The sequence below is a fragment of the Anolis sagrei genome, chromosome 1 (genome assembly GCF_037176765.1).
Source record: "Anolis sagrei isolate rAnoSag1 chromosome 1, rAnoSag1.mat, whole genome shotgun sequence".
NCBI classification, from domain to species: Eukaryota; Metazoa; Chordata; class Lepidosauria; order Squamata; family Dactyloidae; genus Anolis; species Anolis sagrei.
In genome coordinates, this window is record NC_090021.1 from 276,183 (window position 1) to 298,851 (window position 22,669).

The window sequence follows — 22,669 nt, forward strand, 5'->3', positions numbered from 1 at the left end:
CAATACTAATACATTGTAATACATTATAATACTAATACAAACACATTGAAAAAACATACATATGAAATAATTATAACCATTCCGACATCAAGCGCATACACAGACACCAGCCAAGGCAAGCACTGATTCCTTAAAAAGAAGGGAATGAATCTAGAGAGAAGAAAAGGAGGGAGGGAGGGAGGAAGAAGAGAATGAATGAATGGAAGCAGGAAGAAAGGGAACTCTTTCCAACGTTGGAGCCTCACATTGAGATCCTTGTGTTGGACACAAACGTGGCTAAAGGAACGGGAGGCAGGAAGCAGGCGGAAAGGAGGAGTTCTTTCCTTTATTCAAGAGGGTCTTTCGCTCTGGATCCTGGGTCCCCCCAAATTCCCAGGATGTGCTAAATGCGGAGGGACACCCACATGCCTGGGCCGCCTCCCATCCCACCATGGGTCCCGTATTCTGCTTCCTGAGCACCCCAAATCCGACAACGGCTGCCATGAGGCCGGGCTGGAGCACAGCTGCTTCATCGCAACAGCACTGCAGACTGGAAGGTGGGTGGGAAGTTGGGTGGATTGTTGGGTGACCACAGAGGCTGAGGAAGCAAGAAGCCATCTTGGCTCCCTTTGCTTCAGGTAAGCCTTGCCTTAGAGTGCACTAGAAACCTGAGTGTGCGCTCGACTCCTGTCCTTTAAGACTAGTTGCTCTGAGTGTTCGTTGTGTTTGGAAGGCGAAGCTACGTTCTTCAGCCAGCAGTGATTGACAGGTTCAGGTCAGCAATTAGTGAGTGATTGTGGCCTGTGCTTTGGAGCTATCTGGAGTGAGGGCCTGCTTCCTGTTTAGTACCAGAAAACGGTCCAATCAAACACATTAGATTAGATTGTAAATCATTTAAATTAAATCAATACATTAGAGTGTAGAATCCTAGAGTTGGAAGAGACCTCCTGGGACATCCTCCAGCCCAACCCCTTTCTGCCAAGAAGCAGTAAAATTTCATTCAAAGCACCCCCCACAGATGGCCATCCAGCCTCTGCTTAAAAGCTTCCAAAAAAGGAGTCTCCGCTACACTCTGGGGCAGAGAGTTCCACTGCTGAACGGTTTACAGAGGCAACAATTCAATGCCCAACAACACCATAAAAACATTCAAAAACATGAGCCTATAATCTAAAACCGTAACAAGATCAATAAGACATAAATCATTTGCGTCTCCTAGTTAATAATTGTCCAGTCTCATCACCCAGTTGTTCCATATCCCTATGTCTGTTACGCTGCATTTTCAAATGCTTGCTCAAAAAGCCAAGCCTCGGCTTTTTTCCGGAATGTTAAAAGATAGAACGGTATCTATCTATCTATCTATCTATCTATCTATCTATCTATCCATCCATCCATCCATCCATCCATCCATCCATCCATCCTCCTGTTTAAGGAGCTCCATTGGCTGCCATTTATTTTCCGGTCCCAATTCAAGGTGCAGGTTTTGACCTACAAAGCCCTGAACGGTTTGGGACCCGCCTAGCTGCGCGACCGCATCTCCATCTACGAACCCACACGACCTCTTCGATCTTCTGGAGAGGCTCTTCTCTTGCTCCGGCCCTCATCGCAAGTGTGGCTTGTGGGGACAAGAGAAGGGGGGGGCTTCTCCGTGGTGGCCCCCCAGCTCTGGAATTCGCTCCCCAGAGATATTAGGCAAGCCCCCACCCTGGCAATCTTCAGGAGGAGCCTGAAAACCTGGTTATTCCCATGTGCCCTCAATGACTCAATGTGAGATGCTCCCGGACCAGACTCTGCATCAAGTGACCTCAGAAGCACTTTATTATTCCATGGTTTGCGCAATTCAATCCTTCCTCATCCTCGGATCCCCTCCCTGGTTTCTACATTGTCCCATCTCCCAGGATTCTAAAATTTTATCCTTGAATTTGGCCCTGCTCAGTCTGATCATCTGGGTTGTTTACTTATATTGGTTTTGCATCTGATGTAATTTATTTTGTGTTTTTGTTGTTGTGTTTTTGTGTTTATATTGTGTTTTACTGTATTGATGGGCGTGGCCTTGGGGGAGATGGAGGCGGGGTATAAATAAAGTTTAATTATCTATCTATCTCTCCATCCCTCTGCTGATGCTGCTCTGATCGGCCTTCTAGGGCTGCAGTTGAAAAGCAGACAAGGAAGAAGAGTGACTTCGTGCCCTGCCGTTTGCACAACACTTTCTTCCCTCGGTCTTGAACTCTTCTTCTTCTTCTTTGGTGTTGGTCCTGTTCTTCCCAACACGGCACGTGGTTCCTATGTTAACAGCACGGTTCCTGGCAGAGGGGGATTTTTCCCACACAGCCATAGAACCCGGAACGTGGAGGCAGAGAATCTCTGCTCTGAACTGGTTCTCTGACTCCAGGCCGCCAGGCCTCCCAGTCCACAGCGGAGAATGTGGGGCACTCTTCAGTGGGGGGGGGGGGGGGGGTGGGCTCGGGGAGGCTTGGGGGAGAGGAGAGGAGAGAAGAAAGGAGCGAGAGAAGGAAGGAAGGGGTTGGAAGAGGAGGGAGGGAGGGAAGAAGGAAAAGGGAAGGAGAGGAAGAGGAAAAGAAGTACTAGAAGAAGGAAAAGAAGTAGTAGAAGAGGGGAAGGAAGGAAGGAAGGAAGGAAGGAAGGAAGGAAGGAAGGAAGGAAGAGCTGGGAGACTTCCCCCTTCCTAAACTGAAAGCCTAACCCCAGTGGTCCTCCTTTTTGGGCTCCTCTCAATCACACTTTTTTTTCTTCTATTCCTCCCTCATTTTATCTCGTCCATTTGGTCTGCCCCTTGTGTCTGATTGTATGCTACGTCCATCTGCTTTATTGATTTGACTTTGCTATTGTATGTATATTGTATGTATTTTGTTGCCTGTGTTTTTGCATTTTATTGTGCTGAATTGTATCTTTGGGCATGGCCTCATGTTAGCCACCCCGAGTCCCCTTCAGAGAGATGGCAGCGGCGGGGGGGTATAAATAAATATTATTATTATTATTATTATCATTATTAAACCTGACAAGGACAGAGATCAAGGGGGGGGGGGCAGGCAGGCAGGAAGGGCAAGAGAGAAGGAAGTGAGGAGGGAGAAGGGGCCTGCCGAAGCCCTTATTTATTTATTTATTTATTTACTTACTTACTATTTATTTACAACAGTTCTATGCTGCCCTTCTCACCTTGAAGGGGACTCAGAGCAGCTTACAAGATACAATATATTATATTATTAGCATAGTACAATAACAGTATTATATACTAGCCGTCCCCTGCCACACGTTGCTGTGGCCCAGTCTATGTGTTTTGTGTGTGTATCTATATGTATGTATATGTGTGGTTCTGCACATGCATTGTAATGTATTTATTACAGAGATGCGGTCAGATAGGTAGCTTGGGCCAGAACCGTTTAGGGCTTTAAAGGCCAACGCCAGCACTTTGAATTGAGCCCGGTAGCAGATCGGCAGCCAGTGGAGTTGGCGCAACAGGGGGGTTGTATGCTCCCTGCACTCCGCTCCTGTTAGAATCATGGCTGCCGAGCGTTGGACTAGTTGGAGCTTCCGAGCTGTCTTCAAAGGCAACCCCACGTAGAGAGCGTTGCAGTAGTCTAAACGGGATGTAACCAGAGTGTGGATTACCGTGGCCAAGTCAGACTTCCCAAGGTAACCCAGTTCAAAGCAGATATGGTGGGATTTTCTGCCTTGGTATTCTGGGATATAGAAATGTGTGGTCCTGGGTGCGCTTCCATACATCCCTATATCCCTGAATATCAAGGCAGAAAATCCCACCATATCTGCTTTGAACTGGAATATATGGCAGTGGGGGCTCAGATAAAACCAAGACAAGGACCCACCTCAGAATTCCTCGACGGGCCTTTCCTGCCTTCCTTTCTCTTCCTCCTCTGTCCCAGGAGCCTGGGCTGGTTCTGCTACGGGGAACCAGTGTGTTTTGCACAAGGGGATGGAAGGGAGAGGGAAAGGGAGGCGGCCTTTCTGGCGGGGGGGGGGGAGAGCAGCGCCTGAGAATGAGGGCCTGCCAGGCCTCGGCCTCCGTTTCAACTCTCTTCCCAGAAGAGGTGAGCCAGGCTGCCCTCGCTCCACAGGACAAACTAAAGGTGTGCTTTTTTGGAAAGGCCAGCCCAGGCCGCGCGGGCCGGATAGATGCCCTCGGCAGGCCGCATATGGCCCGCGGGCCTTAGTTTGGGGACCCCTGATCTATAATCTATAAACTATTATATGAAACGTGTTATCTATAAACTCTCTATCTATAGGGCAAATATGTGATAAGGATGGCCTGTTCAAATTGCTAGGCCAGACCAGACACTTTCTGGCAACTATCTATAAACTATGACCAAAAGGAATGGAGCCAAAAAGTCTTCTTTCACTTGGCTCTCAAGAGGCAGAATGGGCTGAACCAAAGAGCTCGGCCTTTAGGGGGAGCCTAAGCTCCCACTCTAAAACTTAACAGAATGGAACAGTCCACCACCAGGGAAATAAACAGGCCGAGACTTCACAACTATCAATAGATAATTATACTCTCATATTGTAGGAGGTAATATATTGTATTACATTATATTATAAATATTACATGTACTATAAATATATAATTATACTCTCATATTGTAGAATGTGATATATTGCATTCCACCATTATATTGCCATATTATTAGTAATATTTCATGTACTATCCATATATAATTATCCTCTCCTATTGTAGGACGTAATATATTGTCTCCCATTACATTACAAGTATTCTATGTATGTACACTATATAATAGACTATGAGGCTATGTATTCCACCATTGTATTGCCATATTATTAGTAATATTTCATGTACTATCCATATATAATTATCCTCTCCTATTGTAGGAGGTAATATATTGTCTCCCATTACATTACAAGTATTCTATGTATGTAGACTATATAATAGACTATGAGGCTATGTATTCCACCATTATATTGACATATTATTAGTAATATTTCATGTACTATCCATATATAATTGTAATATCACATTGTAGAATGTGATATATTGTATTCCACCATTATATTGCCATGTTGTTGTTGTTGTTGTTCAGTCGTCTCCGACTCTTCGCGACCTCACGGACCAGCCCAGGCCAGAGCTCCCTGTCGGCCGTCCCCATCCCCAGGGTCTCCTCCTTCAAGGTCAGTCCAGTACCTTCAAGGATGCCATCATCCCTCCACCTTGCCTTTGGTCGGCCCCTCTTCCTTTTGCCTTCCACTTTCCCCAGCATCATTGTCTTCTATATTGCCATATTAATAGTAATATTACGTGTACTATAAATATATAAGTATACTAGGTTCTTGTAGGTTTTTTCGGGCTATAGGGCCATGTTCTAGAGGCATTTCTCCTGACGTTTGTTTGTATGTTTGTTTGTATGTTATGTTTCCTCATCAGCTTCCCTATGCTGTCAGTGGTTCCCTTGATGTATGGCAGGAACACTTTTCCTCTGGGTGGATCTTCCTAGTCATCCGCAAAGCAGATCAACAATTGGGTCACAACGTTTACAGAAAACCCACACACACAGATATCTACATAAAAACACCAACCATCACCCAAGTCAAAAAAGAAGCCCCATTAAAGCCTTGGCAGACCGCGCAAGAAGAATCTGTGAAGCCCACCTCCTCCAAGAGGAACTGAACCCCCTCAACTGGGCTCTCCAGACCAATGGAGACTCCACCTCAGGCATCAGAAGAGCTGAAAGACCAAGAACAAGCCATGAGAGTCAAGATGAAGATCCACCCAGAGGAAAAGTGTTCCTGCCAGACATCAAGGGAACCACTGACCGCAGAGGGAAGCTGATGAGGAGGACCATGCAGCTGTGGACAAGAAGTCTCCATAGGGACCACCAAACGCAGCATTGCCCAGACACGCATCAAGGAACATGAAAGGCACTGCAGACTACTCCAACCAGAGAAGTCAGCCATAGCAGAGCACCTGAGGAACCAGCCTGGACACAGCATACGATTATTGGAGAACACAGAAATGCTGGACCACTCCAACAACCACCATGTCAGACTACACAGGGAAGCCATTGAAATCCACAAGAGGCATGTGGACAATTTCAACAGAAAGGAGGAGACCATGAAAATGAACACAATCTGGCTACCAGTATTCAAAAACTCTAAAATTACAACAGCAAAAACAACAGAGAGGAAACAACCAGGCACAGATTAACACCTCCCAGCAAGAGATTTTTCCAGGCTCAGGCAAGCCTTTAAATGCTAATGAAGGTGATCAGCTAAACATTCACACCTAACTGCAGCAGGGAAGAGTCCTTTGTCCCACCCTGGTCTATCCACAGACATATAAACCCATTTTTCTATTTCCAAGAGACCTCACTACCTCTGAGGATGCTTGCCATAGATGCAGGCGAAACGTCAGGAGAAAATGCCTCTAGAACATGGCCATATAGCCTGGAAAAACCCACAAGAACTTAGTGATTCCAGCCATGAAAGCCTTTGACAACCAAGCACAGCTTAACACCCCTCAACAAAAGATTCCCCCAGGCTCAGCCAGGCCTTCACATGCTAATGAAAGTGGTCAGTTGAAACATTCACACCTAACTGCAGCAGGGAAGAGTCCTTTGTCCCACCCTGGTCTATCCACAGACATATAAACCCATTTTTCTATTTCCAAGAGACCTCACTACCTCTGAGGATGCTTGCTATAGATGCAGGCGAAACGTCAGGAGAAAATGCCTCTAGAACATGGCCATATAGCCTGGAAAAACCCACAAGAACTTAGTGATTCCAGCCATGAAAGCCTTTGACAACCAAGCACAGCTTAACACCCCTCAACAAAAGATTCCCCCAGGCTCAGCCAGGCCTTCACATGCTAATGAAAGTGGTCAGTTGAAACATTCACACCTAACTGCAGCAGGAAAGAGTCCTTTGTCCCACCCTGGTCTATCCACAGACATATAAACCCATTTTTCTATTTCCAAGAGACCTCACTACCTCTGAGGATGCTTGCCATAGATGCAGGCGAAACATCAGGAGAAAATGCCTCTAGAACATGGCTCCGAAAAAACCCACAAGAACCTATCAATGTATAGTTACACTCTCCTATTGTAGAATGTAATCTATTGTATTGCATTGTATGATAACTATGTCTCTGCACTGTATAATAGAGGATGAGGCTAGTAGGCCAGGAGAGAAGGAGGCGGCCCTCTCCCCTGCTGCCCCCTCCCTCCGTCTTCTTCCCTGAGAGGAAGGAACCCTGGGAGGCCTGGCCTTGGACTACAACTCCCAGCAGCCACCCCTGCCAGACACTTTGCCAGCCGTGAGGGATTCTGGGGAGGGGGCTCGTCGTTCTCCTTGGGGCTGGGCCGCGGGAGGGACACTCCACTCCCTCCCCTCCCCCTCCAACTCACCTCCCACACAGCCAGGCCTCCCTCTCTCTTCCTTCCTTCCTTCTTCGCCTCCGTCGCTCTTCTCAGTTCTTTCCAAAATGGCGCCGGCGGCGGCGGAAGGGGAGGGGCCTGGGTGACGTCACTCTCGCCGGCCTCTCGGCAACAAGGGGGCGGGCCTCTGCGGGGCAGGCGCGCTCCTGATTGGCCACCCGCCCGGGAGGCTGGAGGGCTGCTGTCGCTCAGGGAGAGGGGGCTCATTTGCATGTTTAAAGGGGAAGCGGCCAATTCCAAGGAGCGGGCCTTCTTCTTCTTCCGAGCCAGGCCTCTCTCTCTCTCTCTCTCTCTCTCCTGCCATGCCTGCCTGCCTCCCAACCCCTCCCCCCCCTTCAAGGCACCCCAGAATCCCTCAGGGCTCCTGCTAAACTGGCTGGGGATGATGGGAGTTGTAGTCCAACGCCCCTGGGCAGGGAGGGAGACACACACACACACACACACACACAGGAGTTCTGTCACTGCTGCGGTTCAGAATGCGCTCTGATTGCAGGTGAACTATAAATCCCAGCAACCACAACTCCCAAAGGTCAAGGTCTATCTCTCCCAGACTCCACCACTGTCCACATTCAGACCTATTTGAGTATTCGGGCCAAGTTTGGTCCTTATCCATCATTGTTAGAGTCCGCAGCACTCTCTGGGTGTAGGTGAACTACAACTCCCAAACAGAAGGTCAATGCCCACCAAACCCTTCCAATATTTTCTCTTGGGTGTGGGAGTTCAGTGTGCCAAGTTTGGTTCAATTCCATAGTTGGTGGAGTTCGTAAGGCACTCTGATTGTAGGTCAACTATAAATCCCAGCAACCACAACTCCCAAATGTCAAGGCCTATTCCTCCCAGACTCCACCACTGTCCACATTTGGGCATATTGAGTATTCGTGCCAAGTCTGGTCCAGATCTATCATTGTTTGAGTCCACTGCACTATCTGGATGTAGGTGAACTACAACTCCCAAACTCAAGGTCAATGCCCACCAAACCCTTCCAATATTTTCTCTTGGGTGTGGGAGTTCAGTGTGCCAAGTTTGGTTCAATTCCATAGTTGGTGGAGTTCGGAAGGCACTCTGATTGTAGGTCAACTATAAATCCCAGCAACCACAACTCCCAAATGTCAAGGCCTATTCCTCCCAGACTCCACCACTGTCCACATTTGGGCATATTGAGTATTCGTGCCAAGTCTGGTCCAGATCTATCATTGTTTGAGTCCACTGCACTATCTGGATGTAGGTGAACTACAACTCCCAAACTCAAGGTCAATGCCCACCAAACCCTTCCAATATTTTCTCTTGGGTGTGGGAGTTCAGTGTGCCAAGTTTGGTTCAATTCCATAGTTGGTGGAGTTCGGAAGGCACTCTGATTGTAGGTCAACTATAAATCCCAGCAACCACAACTCCCAAATGTCAAGGCCTATTCCTCCCAGACTCCACCACTGTCCACATTTGGGCATATTGAGTATTCGTGCCAAGTCTGGTCCAGATCTATCATTGTTTGAGTCCACTGCACTATCTGGATGTAGGTGAACTACAACTCCCAAACTCAAGGTCAATGCCCACCAAACCCTTCCAATATTTTCTCTTGGGTGTGGGAGTTCAGTGTGCCAAGTTTGGTTCAATTCCATAGTTGGTGGAGTTCGGAAGGCACTCTGATTGTAGGTCAACTATAAATCCCAGCAACCACAACTCCCAAATGTCAAGGTCTCTTTCTCCCAGACTCCACCAGTGTCCACATTCAGACCTCTTCAGTATTCGTGCCAAGTTTGGTCCTTATCCATCATTGTTTGAGTTCACAGTGCAGGTGAACTACAACTCCCAAACTCAAGGTCAATGCCCACCAAACCCTTCCAGTATTTATTAGTAGTAGTAGTAGTAGTAGTAGTATTAGTAGTATCAAGCAGAGCTGGATAGCCACCTATTGGGAGGGTTTGCATTGTGTCTTCCTGCCTGGCACGAGTCAGTGGGGCTGGACTGGATGGCCATTAGGGTCCCTTCCAACTCTAGGGTTCTATTATTATTAGTAGTAGTAGTAGTAGTATTAGTAGTATCAAGCAGAGCTGGATAGCCACCTATTGGGAGGGTTTGCATTGTGTCTTCCTGCCTGGCAGGAGTCAGTGGGGCTGGACTGGATGGCCATTGGGGTCCCTTCCAACTCTAGGGTTCTATTATTATTATTATTATTATTAGTAGTAGTAGTAGTAGTAGTAGTAGTATCAAGCAGAGCTGGATAGCCACCTATTGGGAGGGTTTGCATTGTGTCTTCCTGCCTGGCAGGAGTCAGTGGGGCTGGACTGGATGGCCATTAGGGTCCCTTCCAACTCTAGGGTTCTATTATTATTATTATTATTACTAGTAGTAGTAGTAGTAGTAGTAGTAGTATCAAGCAGAGCTGGATAGCCACCTATTGGGAGGGTTTGCATTGTGTCTTCCTGCCTGGCAGGAGTCAGTGGGGCTGGACTGGATGGCCATTGGGGTCCCTTCCAACTCTAGGGTTCTATTATTATTATTAGTAGTAGTAGTATTAGTATTAGTAGTATCAAGCAGAGCTGGATAGCCACCTATTGGGAGGGTTTGCATTGTGTCTTCCTGCCTGGCAGGAGTCAGTGGGGCTGGACTGCATGGCCATTGGGGTCCCTTCCAACTCTAGGGTTCTATTATTATTAGTAGTAGTAGTAGTATTAGTATTAGTAGTATCAAGCAGAGCTGGATAGCCACCTATTGGGAGGGTTTGCATTGTGTCTTCCTGCCTGGCAGGAGTCAGTGGGGCTGGACTGGATGGCCATTGGGGTCCCTTCCAACTCTAGGGTTCTATTATTATTATTATTATTAGTAGTAGTAGTAGTAGTAGTAGTATCAAGCAGAGCTGGATAGCCACCTATTGGGAGGGTTTGCAATGTGTCTTCCTGCCTGGCAGGAGTCAGTGGGGCTGGACTGCATGGCCATTGGGGTCCCTTCCAACTCGGGGGTTCTATTATTATTATTATTATTATTATTATTATTACTACTACTACTAGTAGTAGTAGTAGTAGTAGTATTAGTAGTATCAAGCAGAGCTGGATAGCCACCTATTGGGAGGGTTTGCATTGTGTCTTCCTGCCTGGCAGGAGTCAGTGGGGCTGGACTGGATGGCCATTGGGGTCCCTTCCAACTCTAGGGTTCCATTATTATTATTATTATTATTATTATTACTAGTAGTAGTAGTAGTAGTAGTAGTAGTATCAAGCAGAGCTGGATAGCCACCTATTGGGAGGGTTTGCATTTCCAAATCTAGGGTTCCATTATTATTATTATTATTATTAGTAGTAGTAGTAGTAGTAGTATTATCAAGCAGAACTGGATAGCCACCTATTGGGAGGGTTTGCATTGTGTCTTCCTGCCTGGCAGGAGTCAGTGGGGCTGGACTGGTTGGCCATTAGGGTCCCTTCCAACTCTAGGGTTCCATTATTATTATTATTATTATTATTATTATTATTAGTAGTAGTAGTATTATCAAGCAGAGCTGGATAGCCACCTATTGGGAGAGTTTGCACTGTGACTTCCTCCCTGGCAGGAGCGAGTGGGGGGCTGGACTGGATGGCCATTGGGGTCCCTTCCAACTCTAGGGTTCCATTATTATTATTAGTAGTAGTAGTATTAGTAGTAGTGGTATCAAGCAGAGCTGGATAGCCACCTATTGGGAGGGTTTGCATTGTGTCTTCCTGCCTGGCAGGAGTCAGTGGGGCTGGACTGGATGGCCATTAGGGTCCCTTCCAACTCTAGGGTTCCATTATTATTATTATTATTATTATTATTATTATTACTAGTAGTAGTAGTAGTAGTATTAGTAGTATCAAGCAGAGCTGGATAGCCACCTATTGGGAGGGTTTGCATTGTGTCTTCCTGCCTGGCAGGAGTCAGTGGGGCTGGACTGCATGGCCATTGGGGTCCCTTCCAACTCTACGATTCCATTATTATTATTATTACTAGTAGTAGTAGTAGTAATAGTAGTATTATCAAGCAGAGCTGGATAGCCACCTATTGGGAGGGTTTGCATTGTGTCTTCCTGCCTGGCAGGAGTCAGTGGGGCTGGACTGCATGGCCATTGGGGTCCCTTCCAACTCTACGGTTCCATTATTATTATTATTATTAGTAGTAGTAGTAGTAGTAGTAGTATTATCAAGCAGAGCTGGATAGCCACCTATTGGGAGGGTTTGCATTGTGTCTTCCTGCCTGGCAGGAGTCAGAGGGGCTGGACTGCATGGCCATTGGGGTCCCTTCCAACTCTACGATTCCATTATTATTATTATTACTAGTAGTAGTAGTAGTAGTAGTAGTAGTATCAAGCAGAGCTGGATAGCCACCTATTGGGAGGGTTTGCATTGTGTCTTCCTGCTTGGCAGGAGTCAGTGGGGCTGGACTGGATGGCCATTGGGGTCCCTTCCAACTCTAGGGTTCCATTATTATTACTATTAGTAGTAGTAGTAGTATTAGTAGTATCAAGCAGAGCTGGATAGCCACCTATTGGGAGGGTTTGCATTGTGTCTTCCTGCTTGGCAGGAGTCAGTGGGGCTGGACTGGATGGCCATTGGGGTCCCTTCCAACTCTAGGGTTCCATTATTATTACTATTATTATTATTATTAGTAGTAGTAGTAGTAGTAGTAGTATTATCAAGCAGAGCTGGATAGCCACCTATTGGGAGGGTTTGCATTGTGTCTTCCTGTTTGGCAGGAGTCAGTGGGGCTGGACTGGATGGCCATTGGGGTCCCTTCCAAATCTAGGGTTCCATTATTATTATTATTATTGTTATTATTATTATTATTATTACTACTAGTAGTAGTAGTAGTAGTATTAGTAGTATCAAGCAGAGCTGGATAGCCACTTATTGGGAGGGTTTGCATTTTGTCTTCCTGCTTGGCAGGAGTCAGTGGGGCTGGACTGGATGGCCATTGGGGTCCCTTCCAACTCTAGGGTTCCATTATTATTACTATTATTATTATTATTATTAGTAGTAGTAGTAGTAGTAGTAGTATTATCAAGCAGAACTGGATAGCCACCTATTGGGAGGGTTTGCATTGTGTCTTCCTGCCTGGCAGGAGTCAGTGGGGCTGGACTGGATGGCCATTGGGGTCCCTTCCAACTCTAGGGTTCCATTATTATTACTATTATTATTATTATTAGTAGTAGTAGTAGTAGTAGTAGTATTATCAAGCAGAACTGGATAGCCACCTATTGGGAGGGTTTGCATTGTGTCTTCCTGCCTGGCAGGAGTTAGTGGGGCTGGACTGGATGGCCATTGGGGTCCCTTCCAACTCTAGGGTTCCATTATTATTACTATTATTATTATTATTAGTAGTAGTAGTAGTAGTAGTAGTATTATCAAGCAGAACTGGATAGCCACCTATTGGGAGGGTTTGCATTGTGTCTTCCTGCCTGGCAGGAGTCAGTGGGGCTGGACTGGATGGCCATTGGGGTCCCTTCCAACTCTAGGGTTCCATTATTATTACTATTATTATTATTATTATTATTATTAGTAGTAGTAGTAGTATTATCAAGCAGAACTGGATAGCCACCTATTGGGAGGGTTTGCATTGTGTCTTCCTGCCTGGCAGGAGTTAGTGGGGCTGGACTGGATGGCCATTAGGGTCCCTTCCAACTCTAGGGTTCCATTATTATTATTATTAGTAGTAGTAGTAGTATTAGTAGTATCAAGCAGAGCTGGATAGCCACCTATTGGGAGGGTTTGCATTGTGTCTTCCTGCCTGGCAGGAGTCAGTGGGGCTGGACTGGATGGCCATTGGGGTCCCTTCCAACTCTAGGGTTCCATTATTATTATTATTATTACTACTACTACTACTACTAGTAGTAGTATTATCAAGCAGAGCTGGATAGCCACCTATTGGGAGGGTTTGCATTGTGTCTTCCTGCCTGGCAGGAGTCAGTGGGGCTGGACTGGATGGCCATTGGGGTCCCTTCCAACTCTAGGGTTCCATTATTATTATTATTAGTAGTAGTAGTAGTAGTAGTATCAAGCAGAGCTGGATAGCCACCTGTAAAGAAAGGGAAGCCACCAGTTTGTGTAAAGAAGCATGCACCTATGTGCAGTCCTCTGCCAAAGCTTTAATATCTGACTTGCTCTGTGTGTTGTAAAACAAAAGCCTCTTAGCTTGGAATCACAGGCCTGAGTCTCTCTTGTATGAAACAAAGTATCAACGTTTATTCAAACACTCCAAGCTCCAAACGATTGTGGTTACAATTACTATTTTTGTTGTGAACTTGAGTGTTACAGTCATGTATAATATACTTGGTGCACGTTCCTGTTAAACTCTTGACAGGATAATATTGTAACTTAAGCCACACTGGCTATAACTTATTCTGATTCTCTCTCTCTCAGACAGGGTTAACTTCTTCTCTTCACACAGATTCCTAACTGTTCCCAAACAGCTTAACTAACTTCACAAGCAGCCATTCTCAACTAACTCTCTAACAGAGATTCCTCACTGTCTCCCTCAGACAGTGTTTCTTAACTTCTTCTTTTAGGCAGAGATTCCCAACTCTCCTTTTCTTAAACAGGAAGTCCTACTTCAATAACAGAAGTTCCTGACTTCTTTTCTCACACAGAGATCCCTCACACATTTTCTTAACTGCTCATTTCTCAAACTCTGTTCCCAACTGTCATTTTCTAAACTCTCTACTCTAACTGCCCCTTTTGAACTTAACTCCGCCCCTTTAGAATGTTCGGCTCTGCTCTTCCCAACTGTCTGCACTAATCTGCATAGGACCAATCGGGCTCCATATGCAAATGATCTTGTCCTCTGTTGCTATACTCTCTTGTCTCTAATCTTCCTTATCTGCCCCCTGCGAACATAGATCTATACACTAAAATTTTCACACAGAGTAACAAATTCGCTACATACGCCCCTTCCCTATAAAAATACTGCTGGAGGTGAGTGTTTTTAACCTCATCGAAAGCAATATTGTTAACTTATACCTTATCTAACAATTCTATATTCAATTCACATTTAAAATCATACATTCAAACATTTACATTTCTATCATATACTAGCTGTGCCCTGCCACACGTTGCTGTGGCCTATAGTAAAACTTATGAAAGTTGAGGTAGATATCTGGACTATTATGAAAGAGAGGTCCCTACCTCTTCCTTCCCCCTTTTCCTCCCCTTTCTCTCCTTCCTTCCTTCTCTACCTCTTTCTTTCTTTCCTTCTTTCACTACTTGGTTTCATCCTTCTCTCTTTCCTTCATTCCCTCCCCCTTTCTTCCTTTGCCTTTCTTCCCTCCCTGTTTGCTTCCTTCTTTCTCTTTTTATTTCCTTTTATTTCACCACCATCATAACAATAACAATAATGCAATGCATTGCCTCTGGGACCTGACACCTCTCCCATCATTCCCCCTAAAAGGGTCTCAGAGGAAGAATAAGAGCATCATAATAATAATAGAAATAACAACCTTTACCCGCCACGCGTTGCTGTGGCCAACCTTCCCTCTTTCTCTCCTTCTTTCCCTCCTTCCTTCCTTCCCTCCCATCTTTCCTTCTCTTTTTCCTTCTCTATCTCTTTCCTTCCTTCCCCCTTTTTCTTTCCCTCCCTCTGTCTCTCATTTCTTCCTTCTCTACCTCTTTCCTTCCTTCCCCCTTTTTCTTTCTCTTCTGCTGTCTCTCTTTTCTTTCCTTCCATCTTTCCTTTTCTTTCCTTTTCTTCTTTCTCTAACTTTCCTTCCTTCCCCCTTTTCTTTATCTCCCTTTCTTTTTTTCTCTTCTTTCCTTCCTTCCTGTCTTTCCTGGATTTTGACAGGGCGGGAAGGGGCGGGGTGGGGTTTGGAAGTGGCGTGAAGTAAAAGGAGGTAAGATTGGGGCAGGGGAGTGATGGAGCGTGGGGTTGCGTGTGTGTGTGCGGCAGCGAGGGGAGTCATGGAGCGTGGGGTTGCGTGTGTGTGTGCAGCAGCAGGGGGAGTGGGGTTGCACGCGTGTGTGTGGCGGTGGGGGGAGTGATGGAGCGTGGGGTTGCGTGTGTGTGTGCAGCGGGGGGAGTGATGGAGCGTGGGGTTGTGTGTGTGCGTGCGGCAGGGGGTGTGTGTGTGCGGGAAGCGGCGCGGCAGGGCTTGGAGTGGGCATGGCTTCCGCAGGGGGAATGTTGGCCGGAAGACTGTGCGCATGCCAGGGAACTTGCGGCTGGGCACCAATGCGCATGCTCAGTTGTTTTGCCGTTTTGTGAGTGTGTTGTTGTGTTGTTTTTCATTTTGAGTAGATATGTTTGTACCTTATGGGTTGTGTTATGGGCATGGCAATTTTGGTTAAGTTTCGTTGGTTTTTTTGAGTTTTGTTGTTTTGTCGTTTTGTGAGTGTGTTGTTGTGTTGTTTTTCATTTTGAGTAGATATGTTTGTACCTTGTGGGTTGTGTTATGGGCATGGCAATTTTGGTACAGTTTCGTTGGGGGGTTGTGGAGTTTTGCTGTCCGGTTGAACCAACCTAACAGATTTATATATATAGATCACATAAAATATTCTTTAATAATGATACTATACAGTTACTCTACCAATACAATTTTATATAAACACACATATTATATATCTTAACAACATATATCACTAATATACATTACCAATAGTCATCTTCTTGCACCCGGTTTATCCAATAAGTCTACATTTAATTCACAGTTTAAACCATATATCCAAATACTTACGTTTCCATCACACATTACATGGCATCATTCACTAGTAACAGTATAATTATCATATAATTTCTTACTACAATCCTGCATAAACGTATGCAGTGCATGTTTATACTTTACCAATTGTTATCTTTACATTTTAATACACACACTAGGTCTTATCAATGCCTATGTGAGTTTATCTGGCTACATTAGACTTTAAAAGCTAAATCCTTTTCCATGGAATCAGTATTGATGAAACACCTTCCAATGGAACTAACAGGTTAACACTAAACCTATATCTATATAGCTTACCTGAATAAAGCTATCCTGGAGTCCTCCTCCATGTCCATGACAAAATGTCCACCTTGACATAGTCACATCCTTCAATATACTATACATGTGCTGTCGCACGCTGGGCCTGTACATTAGACCGTACACAGGACATAAATTCTCTGTGCCCAACGGGACGCCCAACGGGGCTGCCTCAGAATAAAGGCCCTTAGATTCCCCCAAACAAAGTCTTTAGATGCTTAAAGTAAATCCCACAAAGTTCTTTTATTAAGGAACAAACAGGAACTAACAGGTACTTTAACGGTTTTCTTCACAGTCTATAAGCTCTTTCAATCTTGTCCACTAGGAACAGGCACTGTCTTCTCAACTGTAACTAACTGATGGGGAAATCCTAGCTTCTAATCTGGGCAGTCTGTACTTGCCTCTGTTGACGTGGAGCCCCTGCACCCGGTACCAACTGCGCCTGGCTTCCGCGAGTGACCCTTGCCTCAACAGAGCTTCGTAGACCTCCAGGGAAAAAGAAGGGGTTCGGGCTGCTGTGATGGCCGGCTGGAGTCCCTCAGCCCAGCTGTGGCTGCATGTCTCCTGGCCAAGCCCTAGGGCTGTATCACCCCGGCCAAGCTGTAAAAGACGAAGCTTTTCTACAGGAGCCACTTGGTTCTATGTCCTGTGCGAAAGGCTTCTCTGTGAGAACTAACTCAAAATGGCTCCTGTTCCCTCCAAAACTCAAAAAGGGGTGGGACCAGGGAACCTAACTATTATTGACAGGTGGCTTGCCCTATGATTGCAGCCAAAAGAAGCCACCTATCTGCAGGGTCCCTGAAACTTAGGACTGCAATAAACATTAAATGCAAAAGCAAACAGAAATGGAGCTCCTGGTACAGCTGTACCAGCACAGGTTCCATTATTATTATTATTATTATTATTATTATTAGTAGTAGTAGTAGTAGTAGTATCAAGCAGAGCTGGATAGCCACCTATTGGGAGGGTTTGCATTGTGTCTTCCTGCCTGGCAGGAGTCAGTGGGGCTGGACTGGATGGCCATTGGGGTCCCTTCCAACTCTAGGGTTCCATTATTATTATTATTATTAGTAGTAGTAGTATTAGTATTAGTATTATCAAGCAGAGCTGGATAGCCACCTATTGGGAGGGTTTGCATTGTGTCTTCCTGCCTGGCAGGAGTCAGTGGGGCTGGACTGGATGGCCATTGGGGTCCCTTCCAACTCTAGGGTTCCATTATTATTATTAGTAGTAGTAGTAGTATTAGTATTAGTATTATCAAGCAGAGCTGGATAGCCACCTATTGGGAGGGTTTGCATTGTGTCTTCCTGCCTGGCAGGAGTCAGTGGGGCTGGACTGGATGGCCATTGGGGTCCCTTCCAACTCTAGGGTTCTATTATTGTTGTTATTGTTCTTATTAAGCAGAGCAGGATGGCCACCTGTCAGGAGGGCTTGGGTGTGTTTTGCTGCCTGGCAAAATTAGGGTTAGACTGGATGGCCATTGGAATCCCCTCCAACTCTAGGGTTCTACTATTATTAATATTGTTATTGTTCTTATTAAGCAGAGCAGGATGGCCACCTGTCAGGAGGGCTTGGGTGTGTTTTGCTGCCTAGCCGAATTAGAGTTAGACTGGATGGCCATTGGAGTCCCAACTCTAGGGTTCTATTGTTGTTGTTGTTGTTGTTGTTGGGGAAAGGACATTAAGTCCAGTTGTGTCCAACTCTGGGGGTTGGTGCTCACCTCCATTTCTAAGCCGAAGAGCTGGCTACCACTCTGATGTTTTCAAATTTTTATTTGTTGTGCGTTGGAAGAAGGGTGATCTTATACGGCGAATATATCCCAAGAATCTGTATTTTAACTGTAAAAGTTGGGGGGTTGTCTTATACACCGGAATATATAATACATTATATATTTTATTGTAAATTTATTTGTGTGTGGTTTAACCTCCGGTTTGCCAGTTAAACCGAATTAATGTGTCAGAAAAGGATGCATATCTAAGTGTGTCACCAACATGCAAAGTTTGCAAAGCTCTGTCTGGGGTCAAATACCATTGTTTTCTCCAGTGTGAGTCCTTTGATGTCTACGTAGATGTGAACTCATTGTGTAGCTCTGCCCACACTCCAGGCATGTATAGGGCTTCTCCCCAGTGTGAGTCCTTTGATGTGTGCGTAGACCTCCGCTGCAAGTGAAGCTATGTCCACACTCCAGGCATGTATAGGGTTTATTCCCAGTATGAATTCTATGATGTCTACGTAGATGTGAACTCTGAGTGTAGCTCTTCCCACACTCCAGGCATTTATAGGGTTTCTCCCTAGTGTGTGTCCTTTGATGTGAACGTAGACTTCCTCTCTCAGTGAAGCTCCGTCCACACTCCAAACACATATAGGGTTTCTCCCCAGTGTGAGTCCTTTGATGTCTACGTAGATGTTCACTCCGAGTGAAACTCTTTCCACATTCTTGGCACGTATAGGGTTTCTCGCCAATGTGAGTCTTTTGATGAGAACGTAAACCAGAACTATGAGTGAAGCTCTGTCCACACTCGAGGCATTTATAGGCTTTCTCCCCAGCATGAATCCTTTGATGTTTACGTAGATTTCCATTGTGATTGAAGCTCTGTCCACACTCCAGGCATGTATAGGGTTTCTTCCCAGTGTGAATCCTTTGATGTGAATGTAGAGATGAACTCTGAGTGAAGCTCTGTCCACACTCCGGGCATGTATAGGGTTTCTCCCCAGTGTGAACCCTTTGATGTGAACGTAGAGATGAACTCTGAGTGAAGCTCTGTCCACAATCCAGGCATGTATAGGGTTTCTCCCCAGTGTGAGTCCTTTGATGTGAACGCAGATTTCCACTATGAGTGAAGCTCCTTCCACACTCCAGGCATTTATGGGGTTTCTCTCCTTTGTGAGTCCTTTGATGTGAGCGTAGACCTCCGCTGGAAGTGAAGCTCTGTCCACACTCCAGGCATGTATAGGGTTTCTCCCCAGAGTGAGTCCTTTCATGTAAACGTAGATTTGAACTCTGAGTGAAGCTCTGTCCACACTCCAGACACGTATACGGTTTCTCCCCAGTGTGAGTCCTTTGATGAACATGTAGATTTGAACTCTGAGTGAAACTCTTTCCACATTCTTGGCACGTATAGGGTGTCTTGCCAGTGTGAGTCTTTTGATGAGAACGTAAATCTGAACTATGAGTGAAGCTCTGTCCACACTTGAGGCATTTATAGGCTTTCTCCCCAGAGTGAATCCTTTGATGTGAACGTAGATTTGAACTCTTAGTGAAGCTCTGTCCACACTCTGGGCATGTAAAGGCTTTCTCCCCAGTGTGAGTCCTTTGATGGGAACGTAGATTTGAACTCTGAGTGAAACTCTTTCCACATTCTTGGCATGTATAGGGTTTCTCGCCAGTGTGAGTCCTTTGATGAGAACGTAAACCTGAACTATGAGTGAAGCTCCTTCCACACTCGAGGCATTTATAGGCTTTCTCCCCAGAGTGAGTCCTTTCATGTGAACGTAGATTTGAACTCTGAGTGAAGCTCTGTCCACACTCTGGGCATGTAAAGGGTTTCTCCCCAGTGTGAGTCTTTTGATGAGAACGTAGAGATGAACTCTGAGTGAAGCTCTGTCCACACTCCGGGCATGTAAAGGGTTTCTCCCCAGTGTGAGTCCTTTGATGAGAACGTAGATTTCCACTATGAGTGAATCTCTGTCCACACTCGAGGCATTTATAGGCTTTCTCCCCAGAGTGAGTCCTTTGATGTGAACGTAGATTTGAACTCTGAGTGAAGCTCTGTCCACACTCTGGGCATGTAAAGGGTTTCTCCCCAGTGTGAGTCTTTTGATGAGAACGTAGAGATGAACTCTGAGTGAAGCTCTGTCCACACTCCGGGCATGTAAAGGGTTTCTCCCCAGTGTGAGTCCTTTGATGAGAACGTAGATTTCCACTATGAGTGAATCTCTGTCCACACTCGAGGCATTTATAGGCTTTCTCCCCAGAGTGAGTCCTTTGATGTGAACGTAGAGATGAACTCTGAGCGAAGCTCTTTCCACAATCCGTGCATGTAAAGGGTTTCTCCCCAGTGTGAGTCCTTTGATGTGAACGTAGAGCTGAACTCTGAGTGAAGCTCATTCCGCACTCCTGGCATGTACAGCGTTTCTTCCCAGTACGATTCATTTCGTGCTGCTGCAGAGTCAAACACTTCCTACACTCCAGCGATTATGATGCTTTCTCCTTCCTGTCAACAGTGGCATGGGTGTTTAATTGCAATACAGACACTTGACTCTTCCTTTTCTAATTTCTTGTCTGGAAATGGGGTCAAGAATTCAACAAGATCATCTCCTTGAGAGGATTCCTTCTTCCTCTATCATTGGCGTCCTTACTGCACCCAAGAAGTGGCTCCATAGACTCCTCATTTCCCTGGTCAGGAGAGAAGCAAAACATCCATCATGGAAGCCAGAAACCTTATTTGCCCCCAAAGCCCCCCCCCCCTTTCCCTTCAGGGTCACGTTGACAACGGAAATAGCAAGGCATGCAGGGATCGGGGTCTCAAGCGCACACACAGACACCAGCCAAGGCAAGCACTGATTCCTTAAAAAGGAGGGAATGAATCTAGCGAGAAGAAAAGAAGGGAGGGAGGGAAGAAGAAAAGAATGAATGAAAGCAGGAAGAAAGGGAAACCATTCCAACGTTGGAGCCTCACATTGAGATCCTTGTGTTGGACACAAACGTGGCTAAAGGAACGGGAGGCAGGAAGCAGGCGGAAAGGAGGAGTTCTTTCCTCTATTCAAGGGTGTCATTCGCTCTGGATCCCGGGTTTCCCCGAATTCCCAGGATGTGCTAAATGCGGAGGGACACCCACATTCCTGGGCTGCCTCCCATCCCACCATGGGTCCCGTATTCTGCTTCCTGAGCATCCCAAATCTGACAACAGCTGCCATGAGGCCGGGCTGGAGCACAGCTGCTTCCTCGCAACAGCAACCGGACACTGCCAACCGGAAGTTGGGTGGAGAGTTGGGTGACCACAGAAGCTGAGGAACAAGGAGCCGGGGGTGCTGTGGGATGCGCCCGCCAGAGTAGACGCCCTCAAACCTCGCTCCCTGATGGCAAAAGCATAAAAGCTTTACAAAGCCCAACGAGACAATAAATCTTTCCTCAACCTGGATCTGGACGGAAAGAGAAGCTAAAGAGGTGCCTGGAGCTATCAATCTCAGGAATAACCAAACAGACCGGCCGAGGAAGAAGTGAAAGTAAGTTTCCGTGATGGCAGAGAGAGCAGAGTGGGGAGATAAATTGGACAGAGTTATGAAAAACTTGCAAGAACTCAAGCTAAGTTCTGATTGCTTAGGAAAAGAGAATGATGAAATAAAGGAGCGAATTAAAGGAATTAATTCCCATCTCGGACTGATCGAGGACAGGGTGGAAAAATATGAGGGAAGAAGAGAATGAATGAAAGCAGGAAGACAGGGAAATCATTCCAATGTTGGAGCCTCACATTGAGATCCTTGTGTTGGACACAAATGTGGCTAACGGAACGGAAGCCAGAAAGCAGGCGGAAAGGAGGAGTTCTTCCCTCTATTAAAGGGTGTCATTTGCTCTGGATCCCAGGGAGACCTCACAACCTCTGAGGATGCTTGCCATAGATGCAGGCGAAACGTCAGGAGAAATGCCTCTAGAACATGGCCATATAGCCCGAAAAAACCCACAAGAACTGAGATATGAGGGAATGTTCAAGGAGGCAGCAGAGGAGTCTCAGAAACAAAAAAGAGGAGATCAATAACTTAAAATATGCAAATCAACAACTCCTAGGCAAAATTGCTGACCTTGCAGATCGTTCCAGACGCGCAAACATACGTTTGAGAGGAGGAGAAGGAGGCGGAGGAGAGGGAGGAGGAGGAGGATATTCTTATTTGGTTACAGACATTGACTCAGAATTCATCAGAACAGATAGAAAGAGTGCATTGGGCTTACAGAGGGGGAAAAAACACCCAAAGACATCTTAATTAACTAAATTCACAAGGGAGGCTGAAAAAGAATCTATCTTTCGGAAGCTAAAGAACAAAACATCCTTCCAGTGTCATGGTCTGACCATTATCTGGTCAGTTTTAGACTCACTGCGACCCTTAACCTCCGCAGGGGTGGAGGACAGATTAAAATGGTCCGCCCTAGGAGACTGATGGATCCGGATGGATTCCTGAGGAATCTTGGGGTTCTTCCTGCCTTGGAGCCTGGCGATCCTATCGACGCCTTGGTGACTCTCTACAATAGGGAGATGTCCAGGGCGATAGATACGATCGCTCCAGAACGCCCCATCTCGTTGCGTCGAGACAGGCCATCTCCCTGGTTCAC

At 46.1% G+C, this 22,669-nt stretch overlaps 1 protein-coding gene across 1 annotated transcript; it reads right to left on the reverse strand.

Moving 5' to 3' along the window:
- Positions 1–17,036: 17,036 nt before the first annotated feature.
- Positions 17,037–20,637, reverse strand: LOC132761730 (zinc finger protein 850-like). The gene has a single exon (XM_067469014.1). The coding sequence runs from the start codon at positions 20,495–20,497 to the stop codon at positions 18,365–18,367; it is 2,133 nt and encodes a 710-aa protein (XP_067325115.1). The 5' UTR covers positions 20,498–20,637; the 3' UTR covers positions 17,037–18,364.
- Positions 20,638–22,669: the final 2,032 nt, after the last annotated feature.